At 27.0% G+C, this 22,309-nt stretch overlaps 1 protein-coding gene across 3 annotated transcripts in view; it reads right to left on the bottom strand.

Annotated features, from left to right (window-relative positions):
* The window catches only part of LOC136975569 (CLIP-associating protein 1-like), a 171,677-nt gene that overhangs the window by 98,376 nt on the left and 50,992 nt on the right, over positions 1 to 22,309 (bottom strand). For all 3 annotated transcript variants that reach the window (XM_067270655.1, XM_067270656.1, XM_067270654.1), the window contains exons 5-9: positions 17,074 to 17,133; positions 14,424 to 14,515; positions 9,071 to 9,146; positions 6,976 to 7,076; positions 6,784 to 6,854 (exon numbers count right to left, since the gene is read on the bottom strand). In XM_067270655.1, coding sequence (XP_067126756.1) covers positions 6,784 to 6,854; positions 6,976 to 7,076; positions 9,071 to 9,146; positions 14,424 to 14,515; positions 17,074 to 17,133 — 400 coding nt within the window. The remainder of the gene's footprint in view (positions 1 to 6,783; positions 6,855 to 6,975; positions 7,077 to 9,070; positions 9,147 to 14,423; positions 14,516 to 17,073; positions 17,134 to 22,309) is intronic.

The following is a 22,309-nucleotide window of genomic DNA, read 5'->3' on the forward strand; positions in this document are numbered from 1 at the left end:
CCAATTAGAAATCTAAATTACTACATTGTTTTAGAGCTATATGTTAAGTTAATTAAATAGTAAAATTTAGCATAAAGGTAGATAAATTTTAAAATTAACTGATTAACTTTTTATTGACTAACATTAACTCTCCAGAAGTCACATTAATAAAAACAAATGAGAATACTGGGACTCTCCCAAAAGATCCCCTGTTGAAAAATGTCTGGTCAATACTGTACATGGAGTCCCCAATTAAAATTTGCCTGGGCATCATAAAGTATTCACACACCACTATTTGGGGCATGTTAATTCTGATAACATTAGATAACTGAACAATAACCATGATTACAAGTGAATGCTAGTGCTAGTATATTAATAGAACCATTGCAACTATACTGTAATACTTTATTACTTAAATAATAAATGAATAAAATTATTTCCAGATATGATAGCATTATTATAATGATTTTTGATGTTATATCCACTGTAATGATGTAAGAGTCAGCATAATTTATAGTTCCATAATATTCCAATCACACGAATATTCATTCATATTCAATTGTTTAAAATATAAAAAATTGCAATAAAAACCAATAGTGTTTTTAAAGTAAATTGCATGTAATAGTAGCTAAAATATAAATACTTAAAATTTATCAACAGCTTATTGTCCAGTTTGACAAGACCTACTTTTTTCAATCATCCAATAAAATTTTTGAAATAACATTTTTTTATATCAATTATATCAATTTATAGTAATCTGAAATTGTGTAACTTATTAGATTAACAATTTGACAACATATAAATGAAATTATGATAATAAAAACATCGGGTTATTACAGATTAAAGATGTATCTGAAATGATAATGTTTTGAGGAAAAAAAACTATCAACACAATGTGCTGGATGGACTAGCATAAAAAAGTGGTGGCGCTCGCCGGACCTGCTATAACTAGCCGAAAACTAGAGAAAAAGAACAATGTGCTAGTGAACCATGAGACTATTTCATGTTAAACTGATAAAAATTTTTCATTAATATTGTATCTCATTGTATGTTTTCTGTGTGGAAAAACGGAAGAGGAATTTGCATGTTATTTTGACAGATATAACATCCGAACCTGAGCAAAGCCTTTTCTTCCAGACATATTTAAATTTAGATATAATCATTCACAGTTAATTATGGCAATTTTTTGGCTTAGTATTAATACAGGCTTTGGGATGTTGATACATATATATGTATCTTTTTTATTAATTATTTTCAAATTGTTCACATTCATTTCTAAACATTTATTTATTCTTTTTATAAAACTAACTCTGTACAACGTTTCAGTGTGTGAAGCCTGCAGTACTTCTTCCAGTCTGGTCTTCTCTCATAGCGGGTGATAAGAACGTCATTTATTTCTTGATATACCACTACATAAATTAACAAACAGGCATGAAGACAAAAAAATAAGAAGACAGTAGATAACCTTTTTTAGTCAATTGCACAATTGCAAGAGGATGCAACAACCTGAATCAACTCAATCCTTCAACTATCTATAATGTTTAATAGATGCATTATAAAAAATACTTCAGATAAAGATTTCTTGTCATTTCCCATAAAATATAAAAACAAGCTTTTCGCTACGATTCCATTTAAAAATTTAAACTTTCTCTACGTCCTTTTATGAAAGTGCGCAAGAAGTTACGATTTGATTATTACAGAGCTCTTTTGAAACAATAATAAATAAGAAAAAAGTTATCATCATTGTTATTATTCATTTCACTGAATTAATAATACTGTTATAATGTTAATAATTTAAAAAAAAAATTAATGCTAATATGTAACACTACGTTTCTGAAATAATTTTTGGAAATTTATACTATTTTTATTGTTATTTTAATCTGACAACAGCTAATTATAGAGCCGTAAATATTAACGTGAAAAATTTTTGTCTTTCTCGAGAATAAAATAATTTTATAAACCAATAAAATACAACCAAATGTAGTAAGTACAAATTGTTTGTTTAAAATTTTTTAAAAGACTTTGCTGTCCCTATTTCAGACAATTGTATAAATGTTAAAGTAGTAGTCGAAGTTGTTAGAAAATTTCAAAAATTTAAATTCTCGCAATAATTTTAAATTTCTCAAATAGTTATGTGAATAATTTTATAACATTTGTATAATTCTTGATCCAAATATCCATTGGAATGGCATCATCATTAAACTGTGTACAATGGAACAGAATATCGTCTTTTTATAAAGACTTTCATAAAAAATAATTCAAACTGAACTGAAAAAATAACTAGTTAATCTAATCTTAATTATTGTTAGTTGTTTGTTTGCTATATTTAAGTCTAATTTATTATTATTATTATTATTATTATTTCTGCAGTAATCTAAGGGTGATGACGACAACAAAACTTCAAATACGTTTGAAAGACAAAAATCAAATTTCTTAAACTAAATTGATTTTTTTTTTCTTCTTTTTACTTTAAATAGCTACATATTTTGCTAGTTTAGTACTTATCACACCATGTTTTTTAGAAACTTGGATCTTTTTATTTTTACTTTTTAATAAATTCTAACTCCTCCTTATTAAAAAATAAAAAGGAAAAGGTCCAAGTCGAGTTTCCTAAAAAAACATGGTGTAATAAGTCCTAAATTAATAGCAAAATATGTAACTATATAAAGTAAAAAAAAAAAAAAAAAGACAAGAAGCATTTATAATAAATAATAAAATCTCAGATTAATATGGAAGAAACTAAATCGTCTTAGCTCTTCTGTCTTGTCTAATCACCGAGAATGAAACAGTTTCTCTTTGCAGATATAACTTTTTTTTGTAAAGAAAAACTGTTTCATTCCTAGTGATTAGACAAAACGGAAGAGCAAAGACGATTTAGTTTCTTCCATATTTTAAATTGTATAAATATTAAAATTATTTATATTTATAACAAGCTGCATATGCCCACCGTTGCTCGGGCTTTTGAGGGCATGGGAGATTGGCGAGATCTGGTTGGAAAAGGGTGATAAATGTATAAAATGTCAGTAACTAAAATGTACATTTAATGACTTGATTATTGATTTTTGTGAAACCGTGTTGTATTATTCTTCGAAGTATCAAACACAAATTCGTGTTAATAACAACCACTTGGCTTCACTATAAGGTGGAAAAAAGCCAAGTGGTTGTTATTAACACGAATTTGTGTTTGATACTTCGGACTTGATTATTTATAATAATGAAACTGCAAAACACAAAAAAATGTTCAGGGTTAAGAGGGGGTGGGCTGTAGCAGTGATTGGGGAACCCTTTATAGTATTTTTCTAGGGTGTCAGAATATTCATGCCAAATTTGGTATGGATACATTCAATGGTACAGAACCCTCTACCTGACTTTATATGTATATTGATTATAATTATCAAAAACTGAAGTGTGTTGATTCTTATTTTTTAATACAGCTAATTATATAAACCCAAAAATACTATATATTTCAATAATTACATACATAGTATTGTAAGACAGTATAAATATAGATTAATTAATAACAACTCATGATTAAATCAAATTTTTATAGCAAAATATCAAAATAACAACCAACAAAAACCTTATCATAAACTTTATAATGACATTTACATCATATTCATTAAATTCAAGAAAAATCATTAAAAAATATGTATTTAATAAATGAAAACTTGAAATTAACACTGCAATTTTTTTTAATATTTAATTCTAAATTAAAATTTTTCATTTTAGCCCTTCAGAATCAGAAATTTCATCTAAAATAAATGTTATAATAACCTTTCGTGACTGTAAAAATATTTTTATTAAAAACAATTCTTTAAATTCATCTATATGCTTGTCATTTTTCCCCTATTTCAAATCTAGATTAAAATAATTTTCATTGTATTATATTTTGAATTTATTTAGAATTCACTAAATTATCAAAACAAATTAATAAAAAGTATTTTTCGGATAAATACATTTTATCTACAGAAACAAATAGAAGTTTATTTATAACTTTTAACAAGAATGATTAAACAATAATTTCATATCAGGTTTAGAGATTTTTGAATATGTCTTAAACAGTTACTGGGCACTGGGAAACATTTAAGCTTTATTAAAAGTAAAGCTTTATGTAGGATATTTTCTGAAAAGAAAATATATATATATTTGATCAGTTGTACCTGGTTTTGAGTGACAGAGTTTGGCTTATAGAGAATATTACATATTAATATTGAGGTTCCCTGTAAAGTAGTTTATGATACTGCGATTTCTCCTACAGCAAATGCTGGACATTTCCAACATTTGCTGTAAGAGAAAATCCAGGGAAATGAGGTCCAAAGAATAAGAGTGCCAGATTCCATGGGAGAATACATAATCAGCAAAGAAATCTCCCAAAAACTGTAGTCCTAAACCCAAAATATCTGTGAGCAAGCAGTAATGTCATTTAGACACAAAGTAGAAATGTGGAACATACAACTTACATGTCTCGTATGCAACACTGTGCATACGAGACACTTTAATGTCATTACAAATTTCTCACTGCACAGTAACTTTTTGGACACATTGTAGTTAGTTCATAAAATTACTCACTATGACTCAAAAACAACACACACTGTTTTTTGAACAAAAGTTATTCTCTTAACAACAATTTCTATTGAAAACGTACTAACATAAAACTAGAGATTCAAACTCACAATCTCATAAATAGGCATTGGAAGAACTTTAAGCTGTTTTTGTAATACACTAAATATATATAACTTTTGTTCAAATAATCAATTTTAAAAGATAATCTAATAAATGTAAATACATCCCATTTAATACAGACAGTCCCAGACATGTAATGTACTCCTAAAATTATGTTCAGGTTGAATGTTTGAAAGTCAAACAATAGAATTTACTTGTTTTGAAGAGAGTTTCATTCCCAGAGCTAAAAAGAAAAATTACAATTTTTCAAGGCATAAAGTTTTACATTTTTACACTAAACATATTACAATATGTGAAACATTAATACATACTTTTAATAATTTAAACAGAGCTGAAAATAAACAAAAATCCAAATTTGGTGTTTGAAAAGTAATTTAAGGTATCAAAGTACTACAATGTAACCCTAATTATCTTAGATAAACTGATAAGTGAATACACTACATTTCATATATAGTAATTCCTAAAAGAAAGTTTAAAGATACATGTATTATAAAATGATTTTTCTGTTACCTATTATCTTCAACGTAAGACAAGCCATTCATATTAAAATGTAACTAAAGTAATACACATTTTTATTATTAAAAATATCGTACATATATTATCCGTATAATAAATGATGTGAAAAACATTGTTCGTATAGTATTAAATGCTTCCGATTATATTCACTTTATATCATTAATTTTCAATTGGTATTTGTAAAAACTAAAAATACCAATATTTTAATTAAAGACTTTTTGTTCTGTTATTCATAAGTCTGTATATTAAAAGAAACTAACATGCAATAATTTTATATGAATTAATATATCCTTTAAAAAAGCTAATTTTTTAATAAATGTACAAATTTTATAGTTAAATCTTTTAAGCAATTGCAAGAAATGTAGCTGATGATAATATTGACAGGCATTTTTTCCTATATTCCTATTCAGAAATATATTCTAATTTCTGTTTTAATTACTTTATCTAATGCTTTGCTTCTATCTCTTTATTGTTTATTTAACTTATCAAACTTTTAATGTCACGAAAGATAAATTTTTATAATTCATTTTTTTTAGATAAATAAGATAAAGATAAAGCCTTTATTTTAGAGAAATGTCCATGCAACACTATTTAGTGTACTCTTTAAATTTTCCTTTGTTTTAAACTTCTGTTCTTTAAAATCCATGATCAAGAAGTTAGAAATCATTAACTAACTAATAAGTGATCGTACATGTGCTTGAAAATAACCTTCCAATTTTAATTTTAAATTATGGATTATAAATATAAATAAATCTGTATAAGATTCATTAAGTTTATTTAAAAATAATCATTCGTGAAATTGTATTGATAGTTAGTAAATAAAGAAATTACATATTAATTCTGAACAAAACCAAAAAAACAATTTAAGTAATTTCTAAAATAAAGTACTCAAAATAATATTCCTTATTATTAGAAATACTCTCGGAATTTAAAATTTTATTAAAATTGTTGTTATGCTTTTTAAATACGTAAATGTTTCCATTATTTTCTAAACTATTCTTATAATACTTAAAAGGTTACACACACAATCATTTTTTTATTTGAATTAAAAGTTTATATTAGATTTCATAATCATATAAAAAATTGAATTGATTTTTTATTAATGAAAATTTTAAAATATTAAAAATTAATTTAGAAATTAAGTTTACTTGATTAAGTTTAATAAAGCAACACCAGAAAGGGAATTTACAGTAAATTTTAATCATTTATAAGTTTTGATTGTGACGACAAATGACTATTTGCCACAAAATTATTAAAAAAATAAATAAATTTTTATTATTTGAAAACGTTTGGTATACTTCTTATCATCCTGTAAATTTATTTTTAATTATTAAGCATATACAAATTAAGACCATAGAAATTACAATCTTTCCTCCTATGTTTTATGTCGATAGAGAATGTAATTAAATTATTTTTAGCGCATTGGCTGCACTCAAAATTTAACGAAACAAATATAAAATATTTGTTTGACCAAACGTTAGATTAATTAAAAGGAAACTGATACAAGTTTATAATTACTTCATGATAAAATATATGTTTATTTTAATTATTATTATAATAAATTTATAATAATAATAAACATTTTTAAAATGGCTCTTTAATTACCTTGATCTGCTGAAGAAAAAAGACCTCCAGAATTCCTAACTTCTTCAAACTTTGTCATTAACATGTGTAATCTAAATATATTTATTTAACGTTTAGATTTAACTTTAAATATAACATATTATTTAAAAGATTTATTTATGATTTTAATAAAAAATTAATTATGACTAAATACTAATTGTAATATTTACTTACTTTGGGGCAGGAATGTTATACTTTTTATTTAAATCATGTTGAAGCCTATCACCAATATATTTATATATTTCAACAATAGTAGAAACAGCCATATCACGAACCTAAATATGAAAATTTGAATAAACTTATTTTCACTCAATCTTTTATAATGAATAATCATTTATTCTTTAATTATAAATAACTTTCATTAAAAGGGTATTTTAAAATTATTATTTATGTCTTTGATTACATGTACAAGGACTGATCGTTTAATTTATGGAATCGTTCAAAAGTTTCATCTGCAAAAATTTCTGAGAAAATATGTTCATCTATGGAGCTGACCAGCCCCCATTACATGCTGATCAGCTCCTATAGTCTCAATTTTGTCATTTGTTTGTAGATCTTATATTAATAGTCATTGAATATAAGTTTGAAACTAAAGCCATGTCAACAGACATGCACTTATTTTATACCTTGAGTAACCTCAAATGAAACCTTATATTTTCACATTTTGTGCCTCAAATCAACAACTCTGAATAAGAAAAAACAACCAAGATTCTCAGAATAAAACATCACTTTGTCATTTGTGATAAATGTCCTAAAGTTACTATTGTAAAATGATAATTTCTACATCATCTTGACAACACTAGACCACTTACTCCTGATACTGTGTAGCCAATATTAAAATACGGTCCTAATAACAACGCTTCAACAATTGCCCAAAAGTAGATTCAAGAAAGTACATAATTCATTGATACAGAGATGGTGGATACTGTATATAGGTCAAAAGAGAGAGTACTTCAAGTATGATAAATCCTAAGAAGATATAGTGCATAACATTAAGGGAAAAAAATCTAGCATTATTTCAACAAAATAAATGATCACCCCTTGTATTTATTAATTTATAATCAATTAAAATCAAAATAAAAAGTACCGACGTTAATAATAAATACTTTATAAATATAATATAATAATTAAAAATTCTTTAAAATATACAAACATTACAAAAACATAATAATTAAATGGCCTGAAATAAAAACCAGGTTAGGTCCATTTTTTACATGAAATGCTATTTTCTATAGTTTTGGGTCAATAGTGGTCTGGTGCATGATTTCCAGATTGGAAATGAAGTCCCACCCTGACTCATGTATTTAATGTACCTCGAATCGCATCCAGGAATGAAAAGGGATGCAGTGAATGATTTTCACACTTTCTGCTCCTGGCTGTCCCATGAATTCTCTGTATGTAAACCAATAGACGTTAAAAAACTTGTAAGTTGGATGATATGAAAAAGTTGTGCAAATACTTATACAAGTTTGCCCATTCTGCCCTAACTCACTAATATCAGAAGACCAAACTGACAAGTGAAGAGAGAGAAGGATGCTTAAATTTTTTTTATTGTACTATATATAATAATATTGATAAACAATAAAAGACTTGCGTAAAAATAGTCTTTAAACACTTCCCTGATCTGAAAAAAGCCAAAAATCTTCACATGAAATGGGTTTAGAAAAGAAAAAGTGTAGGTCCATGGGCTGTAAATGACCATATTTCTGTACTAGTAACATAATTTGAAAATTTTCTTCGTGGACTATATCGAGATACACAAAATCCTTCATTAATTACTAACAAAATTGAAGCAGTTACATTTTTTGCTTTTCCTGTAAAATTTCAGTTTGTGGACACGCTTGATGTTCATTCCTGTTCGATTCATATTTCAAAATGTTTATTTTTTTAGTGCAAAAAAATATTGTAAAGATTTTCTTGTGGATCCCAAAAAAAAAGATTCTACATAAGAATTTTTCCAAATGCAATGCCCCTACTAAAGTATTAAACTTTATTAATTGTATAAGATAAATTTTAGTTATATATTATTTAACAATCATTATAAATGTTAAAGTGTTGACTTCATGGAAAAAAAGCTTTTTGCATAGTTTATTTAATACTCGATATAATGATAGGTATTAAAGTGTTACTAAAAGTTGCTGTAAAATCTTAAATAATACATTATTCAGAAATAATTTCACAAAAGATATAATGAAAATTTTTCCTGTTTATTTTACATTAAATGAATTACAACTATCAACTTCTCTAATTCATACATTTAAAATCTTACCTGTGAATTTGGATCACTTAACAATTTGATAATTGCAGGTAATAACTTAGTTATAGATAATGAATGAGCACCATGCCTAGAAACAGAAATAATTTGAGTTTATATTAAAAGTTTATATACAGTAGAGCATCGATTATCCGACTTAATTGGGGACTCGGGTTGGTCGGATAACTAAAAAGTCGGATAACCGGAAAGTATGAAAAAATACATTATTAGTATAGTGTATTAGGCCTGGTTTAAATACTAGCCTCCCTTTCATGGTCGAGCCAGTGCTGCCAGCTAAAACATGCAAAAATTTAACAAAAATAATATTAAAGTAGCCAAGACATAACCAAATATTGTAGCGCCACATCATTAGCGGACATTTGAATTTGCCGACTAGAACGTGGTCGGTTAACCGATAAGTCGGTTAATCGATGCTCTACTGTATATTATATTTTTAATTTTGTTTTGAAAATAGTAAATCAAATATTGTCATATTTAATATAATATATATGATATAAAATGATGAAAAACATGATATAAAATATGGAAAAAGTAGTAATTATTTTTCATATTTTACAGCAATTTTATTGTTTTTATAAACAAATTATCAAATCCAATATAGTGTTTTCCCCCTCTATTGTTAATTCATTTGTTTAATGAAAATGATAAAAGCAAAATTCAAAATTTTGATTACTTTTCTTTATAATAAATTTGTTATAAACAATTCCTTAACAGTTTTATTTTCTTTTTTTCCTGCTAATGTTTTAAACAATAAAAATGAAATCACGATCAATAACATTTTAAGAAAAACAATTCAACTCTAAAAAACTTGCAATAAAGCAAAAAAATAATTTTATAAAGATTCACAAAAATAATACTTAATACATAATAGAATTGTAATCACAATTTCTATTGTTTACTGTTAATCCATTAGAGTGGAAGCATCGAACCATATTAATCTATTATTTATAAAAACATAAATGTCATTACACAACTTTTCAACTAAAATTGAACAAAAAAAAGTAATGGAACAAATGGAAAAACAACATAACAATTTAAAGAAACTGTTATGTTCTTTTTCCATTTGTTGTCTATCTGAAGATTATGAAATTGTAACTTCAACTTTTAAGAGGATTTTAACTTCTGTACTTGCGGATATTTTATACTACTTTAAAATAGGTGAACTTTTGAACAGAGCCTGGTGTTGTGTATTGGTGAGTTGGAAGGCTGTAAATAGTTGGAGCGTGATTAATTCACGGAAGTGGATATTTGTGAGTAGACTATCCTTAGACTTAATTATATTGTTGTTATTAATTTCCGGGATAGAATCAAATCCTGTTCCCTTATCCCGTTCTCCTCAACTAATGAGTCAAGCTACCATGCAAAGAAGAGGGCGTGGTAGACCACGTAAAGACAATTCCCAAGAAAAGGAAAATGGAAAACAATTGAAAGATCTACGTAGCGAAGATTATCATCAAATAGAAGAAGATATCCGTCAAAACAGCCCCAAGACTACAAGAATTATGAAAATAAACAATTACTTTGCAATAGTTAGTGATAAAGAGCCACAGGCGCAGGAAGTACCCCCAATACACATTGAAATTGGTTTATCAATTAATACAGGACAAATTTTCACAACTCCATATTGAACTACAAGAAATTAAAACAGAGATTGATTTACTGAAAGAAGAAAATAACTACTTTCATGGAAAGTTGACAAAGCTATCTCAACAAGTAGAAGAAATGGAAATAATATCCAAGAACAATCGCCAAATTAAAGGTATGATAGAATTTGAAATAGATAAATTGATTAATGAGATAAATAATAGAAACATTATAATTATTAATTTCCCGTTCAATTCACACGATTACGCAAATGAAATTAACCAGTACATTGAAAAAGATTTGGGAATATCTAATAGCTATACAGATAGTGTTGTTAGGCTAACTAATGGCGAGAGTAAGCCTATAGTGAAAATCTGAGTGGACTCATTTCATAGAAACTTGATTCTTAGAGAGCTTTGGAAAAAGGAAGATAAATTCAGTAAAAAGGGAAAAAATAAAATAATATTCACCACAGATCTATGTAAAAGATCAAGAACGAGGAAGAAAAAATTATTACCAATAATCAAAAAGGAAAAACTCGATGGAAATAGAATAAACATAAGAGACGATTACTACATTAAGGATAACCAAAAATATTCATATGATATCAACCTGGATAAAGTGTTTCAATTGAGTGTTGGTTAATAGGATCTGATTATTTTCGAAATAGTGAATAACCTGAATGATAGAAGCAATGGACATATGATTGTTATAATTATGAAAGTAGGAATATTAAGAATAGATTTAAATTATGCTCATATTTTATGTTAACTTCTGTTGTATGTGTCGTTCGACAGAAAATTTCCAATAAGCATAATTATATTATAGAGTAATCTTGTGGGAAATAATATAACAACAATATAGCCTTATATTACTGATGTGTATGTGTCATTGTTATTATATAAATCTATGGCATAAAACTATATAAAGAGAAGACAATAACTCATAATGTTATTTAAAAACTTCCCAATTTCCTGTCATAGATGAATTTATGAATTGTAAGATTAATACAACCTCCATACGACGGTCAAGAGCAACGATGATGATTTTATGTAATTTTTTCCATATGGTTATAAATTGTTTTAATAATTTCTATAATCTGTGTAAAATATTGTTATAGCCAAATACTATGATAGGTGAAGTTATTCTGCAACTTGAACACAAACTATATGGTGTATTTTCTCGGACACATGGCAAATTTCATCACTAAGTTTTCTTCAGTTGATACGTGTATTAAGTTTTGTACACGTTTCGGGCTGTTGACGCCCCTCTTCAGCCAACTTTAATTCACAGATTTTGCAAACATAAAATTGTTTTAAAACCTCTCTGTACATTAATTAATTTTTATCATCTAGTCGATCTTTCTCATCGAGGCCAGAGATTCTGTTGTACAAACGAATTCTTATTGGTTTTGTTGCGTATGACTCTATTCATTTACATAGTGATGTGGTAGATGGGCCACCTCGTGGCAATCTTCTGTTTATAGGCATTAATTTTTATTTTATTATTTTACATAAAAATAATAATTTACTTTTTAGTTTATATAGAAATAATTTACTTAGTTCCAATTTATAATATGCTGAGCCAATTTTCGTTTATTTTTATACTAAAGTTTTTATTTATACATTCCTTGCTTTTTATAATTTCAATGCTTTCTTTAAACTTTCTGTTATATGTTTCTTTTTCTTTATGAAGGATTTCCACATTATCTTTATCTTTAGTATAAAAATAAACGAAAATTGGCTCAGCATATTATAAATTGGAACTAAGTAAATTATTTCTATATAAACTAAAAAGTAAATTATTATTTTTATGTAAAATAATAAAATAAAAATTAATGCCTATAAACAGAAGATTGCCACGAGGTGGCCCATCTACCACATCACTATGTAAATGAATAGAGTCATACGCAACAAAACCAATAAGAATTCGTTTGTACAACAGAATCTCTGGCCTCGATGAGAAAGATCGACTAGATGATAAAAATTAATTAATGTACAGAGAGGTTTTAAAACAATTTTATGTTTGCAAAATCTGTGAATTAAAGTTGGCTGAAGAGGGGCGTCAACAGCCCGAAACGTGTACAAAACTTAATACACGTATCAACTGAAGAAAACTTAGTGATGAAATTTGCCATGTGTCCGAGAAAATACACCATATAGTTTGTGTTCAAGTTGTTAATAATTTCTATAATCTGTGTAAAATATTGTTATAGCCAAATACTATGATAGGTGAAGTTATATATTTGTCTTTTTGTGAATATCTTTTTGTAAACCCCTTTGTAACAGGTTTACACCTAGTACAATAAACTTTACTTACTGACTTACTACTTTAAAATATTAACATCAAAAAACATTTTTTTTTTTAAATTTTAATTAATTTACCATTTACTTAACTTTATTACTGTATATCAGCAATTCCCAACCCAGGGTATGCGATAGGTTATTTAGGGGTAGAGAAAAAAGTTAGTTATTATGACATAAAATATAATATATTATGTATCATAAATTAATAGTATTTAAAAATTATTAGGTAAAAAATGTTCCTTGCAACAATCATAAACTTTATTATTAATTTCAAAATGCAAAAATAGAAATAAAAACTTGTGCTGCCATGCAACAGATCAATAGATGTTGCAGTCAGTCAGTCAATGGTAGTGGGGATACCATTATGCATGATTAGTGATTATGCTACAGACTTTTGATGGTGGATTGTGTTACTGTTGCTATCATCATCATCATCTCGCAAAAATATCCCCACGTGTTGTTTGAAAAAAGTATTTTTTTGTTTATAAAAAGTATTGTTTATTGTTAGCAAGGAAAAGGACATAGCTTTCTCCAGATTTTCTCTACAAGTAGTAATTTTTTCATTATTTATTCAGTATTTTTATTAATTTTTTATTGACAAGACTGTCTTGTTTATAAAATCATACTGCCTGCTATGTTAGCTTAGAGGTACGAAGGAGTACATGTCAGAAGTTGCAATTTGGCATAGAGTAATAGGTGCCCAAATCATGAGTGCATAAAAAAAAAAAAAAAACAGATTTGTAGGTACTCAGATTGTTACTAGGACTGAGAACCAAGTCAAAATAAAATTCAAAATGGCAATACTCTCTACAAACAGGCAGTGCATGATTTGCACATGTGTTGCTTGTTGGGAAGTTGGAAATGCCACAGGGGTAAGCTAATGAAAAAAGGTTGGGAACCGCTGCTGTATATAAATAATAAGCAACTCCACACTTTCTGCACATTTTCCAACAAAAAACTTTAATGGAACAAATGTTTTTGGTCTCTTTTAGAGGCTTTCCTCGGGTTTTAAAACTATTCTAAACTTTAATATTCTATAGAATGTTCCAAACTGAAAACATTCAAATGCAATGTGATATAATTTAAAAATTTTTATAAACAAAACATTATATATAGAATATGTATCAAAATAAATAACAATAAATAATACAAAATGAAATAAAACTAACATGAAATACAATAAACTAAACTAACAACCCTGAGGAAGACTTCTGAAAAAGGCTAAAAACATTTGTTCCATTAAACTTTTTGCTAGTAAACATGCAGAAGGTGTCAAGTTGCTTATTGTTAAGAGAGTTCTATTTTCTGAAAGGTATATCATTGTATATAAATATGTAATGTTTTTTCAATCATTTATTTAACTTGACTTTTGTTAAAGTTAAAGAAATTAAATTTTATGAAATATTCTGAATGATAAATTTACAATTAGCATTACTAATTTTCAATTAGTTATTTACGTTTCTAATGTTTCTTTTAAACAAATCATAACTTCTTCTCTAACTCTCCAATTTCTATGGCTGAAGGCAGGAACAAGTTTTTCAAATATATACTGAAATATATTTTCATATTATTATTATACAAATCAAAATATATAACTTAATATTAAATAAATATTTTAAGTTACAATATTTTATATACTAAATTCTCTAATTATACATTCTCATGTTTTTCTTAGATAAAAATCTTTGTCTGATGTATATTGTATTTCTAGAAGAAAAACGGTCCTAAATTATTTACATTATTCTTTCAAATAACTTAACTTCTCACATTATTTGTAAAATTTACTGTAACATTAGTTAATATAAATATAATATAATAAAATTATAATGATTAAATATGAACTTTGTATATTCACTTTTAAATATTTATTACTTTATAACATAATTACACTTGCATGTTGTGGCATTACCAATGGTGAATTTAAAGTATAAATGAGTTCACGAGCACTTTCGATAGCATAAAGCTACCATCGTCAAGTGAATATTGAATACAATGGTTTTCAAATTCTGAGCTTTCAAACAACTTGTGAAATTATACAAAGTGCATGATGGAATACAAATATGAATTTGAAATAAAATAAGAATTCAAATTCAAAAATTGGTTTTTGAACAACAATATGAGTGAGTACGCTCGTTTAACCAGTGCTCGGAAGTTTTTAGAGCTAGTGCATCTTACTACTCTTTCATCTATGTTTAACTTTAAAGGCGTCACATACACGCAACAAAAAGGCGTAGCTATGGGCAGCCCGCTTGCAGGTACATTATGTGAGCTGATTCTAAGAACACTAGAGAATGATATCGTGCCGAAATACGAAACGCAGATGCTCATTTACTCAAGATATGTTGACAATGTAGTTATATTCTGGAAAGTTAGACCCAACATACAACAATTCGTAAAGGACATCAATGACAAGTTCGGCCTCCAGATCGAACTCGAGCAAGAAAACGATACATTGATACATTTACATTTCTTGGATTTATCCATACAACTGGACAACCAAGGAGGCTTTCGTACTAAAGTCTACAGAAAACTATCCTATATTTATCCCATGGATCTCCCACAACCCACCAGCATATAAATTCACAGCTTTCCGAGTGCTGGTTAAACGAGCGCACTCACATTGTAGCAATATGAGTGATGTAATATCCCCAAATATGCATAGAGAGCAATAATGATGTTCTAGAGATGTACATTAAATTGCTTGAATAAAGTTACCTTCTCCCTTCCAACCAAGCGCTAGTGGAAGAAGAATTGCAACTCATTAACGAAGCTATGCAAAAAGCTGGATATTCCAATCTAAACTTCATTTTCTCTGAAATTGTGTTAAAAATAAGCTATTTCCTCAGTCTTTTCTTAGTAACAAAGAGGATCTAAAAATAGCACATCCCCCAATACCGTTTTTAGACTCCATCTCTCTAAAAATAGTACATCTTTTTAGAATGAATGGTTCTATTTTACCCTTAACCACACAACCAACAGTAAGAAGATTATTATGCAACGACAGAGATATTTTTAAATTGAATGAAAAATCTGGGGTCTATCAAATTCCACTAAAACATGATCAGTCAAGAGAAAAGACTGGCTACATAGGGGCCACTGCCAGAATGTTAATTTCTCACATTCTAGAACATCAGGAGGACATCAAAAACAGCAAACCGTCAACAGAATTGGCAAAAAAAAAGTGCTGGATCAAGATTACCAGCCACTCTGGGCCCAAACAAAGTTACTCAAATGGCACAACAATCTGAAAGAATTATTTATTTGGGAGAACCTCTACATATCGGCTTTAACACCATGCAACACAGCAACACTTAAAATCCCACAAATATGGACAACTTTATTCAAGCAATCTAATCTACATCTCTAGAACATCATTATCGCTCTCTACGCATATTTGGGAATATGACATCACTCATATTTCTATTCAAAAACCAATTTTTTAATTTGAATTCTTATTCTATTTCAAATTCATCCACGCACTTTGTATAATTTCACAAGTTGTTCAAAAGTTCAGAATTTGAAAACCGTTGTATTCAATATTCATCTGACAATGGTAGCTTTATGCTATCGGAAGTGCTTGTGAACTCATTTATACTTTAAATTCACCGTTGGTAATGCCACAACACACAAGTGTAATTACATTATACAGTTAAGTGTTGGAGTGAAATGTACATTACTTTTAAATATTTATTACTTGTACTTTTATTATAAATTAAAAGATTTCCAACTAATAAATTATTATAATTTAATTATCATCCTCCTATTTACCAGTTTTTACTAGTTTTATTAATGTTAATATACATACATATTTAAAATTTAGCCATTGTTATAGGAAATTTATTTTACACGTTTTACATATTGAGGCAGATAAGAGCATAGAATAAAAGGTCAACTGTGCTATAAGACTGTTCCTGAGATGTAAAAAGCACAAAAGACAAAGAAAAACAAAGAATTCCTGTGTTTTCCTCAATTAATTTCTTGTGACTTTTTTAAAAATTTACAAGAAAATCTTAAAATGTAATTATTGTCCTAGCTATTTAATAGTTTTTACTAGTTTTATTATTATTAAATTTTTATAATGAAAGTAGTAATAATTAAAATATTTACCTGAGGAGAAGCGACATCACTCATAAGCTTTAAAAGGAATGTTTTTGCTTGTTCCCTGACCTTAAAAATAAAAGGTTTTATAAGGTTTCAAGAATATAATTATTTTTAAAATCATAATTAGTTTCAATGAATTAAAATTTCCTAAACCTTAATTTTAATGAAGGGCTTAAAAACCAGTGAAGAGTAGAAAAATAAAAGGATATTTATATGCCCAACAACTGAGAAGACAATGTACTATAATAATAAATTGATGATATATAAATCAATTAAAATAATTTTAAATAATTATATAATAGAGTAGTTCTATTACTGTTTACAACCAACAACTGGTGTTTAAACAAACTATTTTTATATCACATTGAAAAAATAAACTTAGTCATCATTGTTTTAGTTTTGTATGATATCATTATTGGTTATAATAATCCAATCAGTAAGTTTCAATATTTTGTGATTAATAAATCTTTTAATCTGATTATTTAACCCAATAACTCACTATAAAATTCTATATTCTCACTTATTATACCAAATATACTATACATAAGAAATTGTACTGATATACAGATAACACTTTATAAAAACTTAAAACCTTAATTTTTATCTAGATTTATTTTTGTTTTAACTGCATTTATACTTTATTTTACTTAGCCTTAACTTAGCTATCTATTTTCGTATGTTATTTATTCTTTAATCTCATTTTATATATTAATAATACAGTAGACCCCCCCCTATAACACGGGTTCATATAACATGGATTCATATAACACGGCAAAAAAATTGCAATTGTATTCGTAAAACACACTAAAAGAGAGGCTCGTATAACACGGTAAAACATCATCGCCGACTCGCATTGTGACAGGATTGGTCAAATCTGGACCAATAGCGGATATCGTAAAAACCGTTGAGTTTAAACAAGCAGCGGACCTACTAAAAAACAATTATTATTTAACAGCCATAAAAATTATATTTTTATTAATGATGTCTCCAAAGTTAAGTTATTTTTTCTGTGAAAAATTCGCTGATCAGGAAACACGCCCACCATTTGATGAGCCGCTCCGCAATGAAAACAAGCTTAAGCAATGGTGTCGTCAAACGGTGCGCACTCGATAAGTAATCCTACAATTTTTTGTTTATAGCATAGTTTATACGGATTATTCCTAAAAAATTATACCTGATTTGGAAATGTTCAGTCAAATTAGTCTAGAACTGGTTAATTTTTTGGAAGAAAACCTCTCAAACAGCTGTAGCCCCTAACTGCACACGTGCCAGGCTGTGATTGGCCCATGTATTTAAGTGACTCGTACAACACGAATTCATATAATACGGAACGTATCTACAGTGTTATAGGGGGGTCTACTGTACTTTCTATATTTGTTTTAAATCAATACTTTATCACACATGTGAAAAAACTAATACATTTAGGTTAAAAAGTTTCTTATGTTTCATAATGTAAAGATATTTTGAAATCAATGTTCGAATTTTACATATTCTTTTTTCACCCGAGGAAGACATTTTTAAAGGTTGAAAGTACTTGTGTTTAATTCATCAAAAAAATAAATTTAACACTGAAAGATAGTACAATTTCTTACATATAATAACTCACTGTAATCTTCTATCTTAATATAGCATATCATTACTCATTTTTAAGAAGTTTACTTAATAGCCCCCAATTATCTAGCCTTTTTGTGCTCTCTGAGCAGTAGAAAGCCTAAAACCACAAAAAAAAAAAGCCCCCAATTAAATCTACAATATTCATTGTGAGAGAGAAGTAAATAACAGATTACCACTATTTTATATTAAATATTTAATTTCCATCTTACAATTTATGAAAATTCATTATTGATAAATAAATAGTGTGATACTGTAAGTCTGAAAGAATTATTCTGAATAAAAATAGTTTCTTCTGTAATATGTTAAAAGCATATAATCCATAATAATGTGAGTTTTTCAAAAATTTTAACAACAGTTTCATCTGTTTTCAGTCTGGCATAAAACTTTTTATGCCATATTTGGTTCCATTACTTATTAAATGGGAACGAATATGTTTATAATGAAATCTGATTTTAATGCAATCAATTCTACTCATATTTCTGATCAATTTGCATTTAATAAGCTAAGCTAATATAATGTTCCTTTGTTCTTAAATTATAAAGTTTAATAATAAAAATACAGCATTGAATTTCATAGATGTAAAGTTGTGAAATTTATTTTTATAATTAAGATATTAATGAGATAAATATTTTGTAAGTTGTTTTAATGACTATGTAAATATATATTTTTGTTTAAATAAATATATTCAAAAATTTATATGCTTTCCCTGCTATAAAATGGCAAAATTAATTTTTGTTAGTCAAACAAAAACATAACTATACTAAATATATCATTGCCCAGAAAATATAATAAATAATACTCTTTTATTTTTGTTAAATATTTACTTCTTATTCTTCTCTTTTGAATTTAATGGTTATCAAGCTTCTAGTCTGAGTACTTATATTTTTTTGGAATGGACATAAAGAAACCTTTTTTTGTCTGTTCTACTTTATTGAATATGCATTTAGGATAGTTCTGTCCCTCTTCAGTTTAAAGTAGATTCTTTCCTGGTTCAGTAGCTGCTTTCTGAAATACATATTTAATAAAGTCAAACAGCCAAAAAACGTCTCTTGGTGTCCAAGTGAAAACATTCCCCAAAAGGCATGGCAGTTCTCTGATTAGAAACCAATAAAGAAGCTTCATAAAGAAGAATCATTAAACTTTTTTATTGGAAATTGAATATATCGTCATCATCTAATGACATTTGATTACGACCAGTAAAATATATTTGCTTAACACAGTATTTTTAAAGAAATACACAGTATATAATGTATTATGTAAAATATTACAATAAAATTTTAATTTCAACTGTATTTCCTTAAAATAAACTTTAAGAACATGTATATGTATTTTTAAAAGCAATTCTATATTTTGTGTATATTTTCACTAATTATTATACAATTTGAAAATAAAGAAAATGGGCTTAACAATCAAACTTTAATAAAAAGATCAAAAGAAATGTTTAAAGTATATTTTCTTTTTATTTATCATTAGATTTTCTTATAATTTAGTCTTAAAAAAATTGCCATAAATCTGTGAAGCCTCATTTTTAACTTCAAAAAAATTGTTTTTTTTTACAGAAACTATATATTTGAAATATATAATTACTATAAAATATTTAGAAGCATTTTAAAAATTGAAATTCAATCATAGATGATGTTTATACAGTAGCATTAAAGAAAGGTTATTGCAGGTTCTAAGGAAAAATGCATGCAGACATATAATTTATAGCATGTAAATATAAATTATTAAATAGATCTCCTTTCTGTGTAGAAATTTATTTGCAAAATTGAATGATAAATGATGGAATTATGCTTTAAAAATATCAATTACTTTTGAAAGCTCTTAAAATTTTTATTTTATCAAACAAAATGGGTGGCACCTTATGAAATACTGATTTCATTTGAATAATAACTGCAGCTACTATTTTAAGCTGCATTTTTCTCTGTGGTTACTATTTAAAGATAGTTATTATTTCCTTTGCACATACCTGTTTGATGTCTGTTGTTAATAATGTGTTTAAATATTTATTTATGAATGCTTGATTTTAAAATTAATTATATTTGAAATGGCAACTGATATTTTTCTTTGTAATGAATTACTTTTTATAAACTGCAGTACTACTACTCAAACTTTTAAAATAAAGTGTAAATTTTAATTTTCAAATGTTTTTGGTCATGTTAAATGACCTTCTGAACAGAAATAAACAAGTAACTAGAATTTCAATAGTACTCTGGTTTATGACATGTGCAGTTTTAAGAGAAGTGTTACTTTCTATATACCAGTAATAAAATATAATTAAAAATATGTCTACTGTACATTTTATTTCATTTTTATTGAAGTTTGCTTGTTAAATAAATAAATGATTCCTACCTACAGTAGCTTATGCTAATTATTTTATTTTATAATTGTTCCCCCTAAGTTTTCAGAAATCCTTGAATAATAATTGTGATTATTATTTCAAGCCTTGAGGATGAAATTCAGTTACTATTTGAGGTAAGTTAAACAAATAAAATCAGTATTAGCTAACCATTTTTATGGGAAAATTATTACATCCAATTATTCCTTAATTTCTAAAAAATTAGATAGGAAATTTTTAATTAGTCTATTATAAAGAATGTCCGAGAAAGATTAGAAACACATTTCGAAAACTTATGTAGAGAAAAAAATGAAACCAGAAAAGAACTGTCACAAAACGAAACAGCAACTCGAAAGATCTTTCTCCATTTTTTTTATACTTTACTTCAAGTTAAACTACCTTTGCTTCTCATGCAATACCATTTAGTATTTAAATTACCAGAAAATACTAAATTTAGCAAGATTTCATATTAATGAATTTCTTCCTTCAGACATATTAAACTGATCAGTTGTAAAGTGTATATAAATAGTAAAAGATTTGAAAGATTTATCATCATCTATAATCTGTGGCATCATTTTCTAATAATCTCAACATCTCGTAGATATTTTATAAGCAACAAAGCAGATCTATAATAAAATCACCAAACGATCGCCTACATATCGGGCTACAATATGGCTACTTAAATGATTGGTACAAAGTAATTTGTCACTAGAGGTAGACATTAGGCCAGTGCTGTATTTAACCAAGTAAGGTTATATCTAAATTAATATACTTCTGGAAGCAAAGACTTGCTTGGGGTCCGGGTGGCATAACTGGCAAGCACATCGCACGGTAAGTGGAGGTTGCAAATTCAAGCCCCGTCCCAGGTCAGTTCTTTTATTCCAGAAGGTTCTAAATTTTATTTCATACTTTATTTATTTAATTATAATTATTAGTTTACTTAAGAGATGGTGCCTAACGTCTACCTCTAGTAACGCATTACTTTGTACCAATCATTTAAGTAGCCGATATTAATGCAATCATTTGGTGATTTATTACATACTCATCAAGCAGATCTAGATAGAAATATACCAAAATATTAAAAAATGGGGAAAAATCTGAGTTACTGTCACATATCGTGATAAAAGGCACTATTAGTTAAAATGAACAGAAGCAGAAACTATTTAAAACGTAGCTAATTTTTCTGATAAATATCTTACATTCATCTAAAGTTTACATTATATTATGAATTACATGCTTTTAACATATTACAGAAGGAATTGTCTTTATTCAGAATAATCCTTTCAGACT

This window comes from Centruroides vittatus, unplaced genomic scaffold, assembly GCF_030686945.1.
Source record: "Centruroides vittatus isolate TY-2023 unplaced genomic scaffold, ASM3068694v2 contig_375, whole genome shotgun sequence".
NCBI lineage: Eukaryota > Metazoa > Arthropoda > Arachnida > Scorpiones > Buthidae > Centruroides > Centruroides vittatus.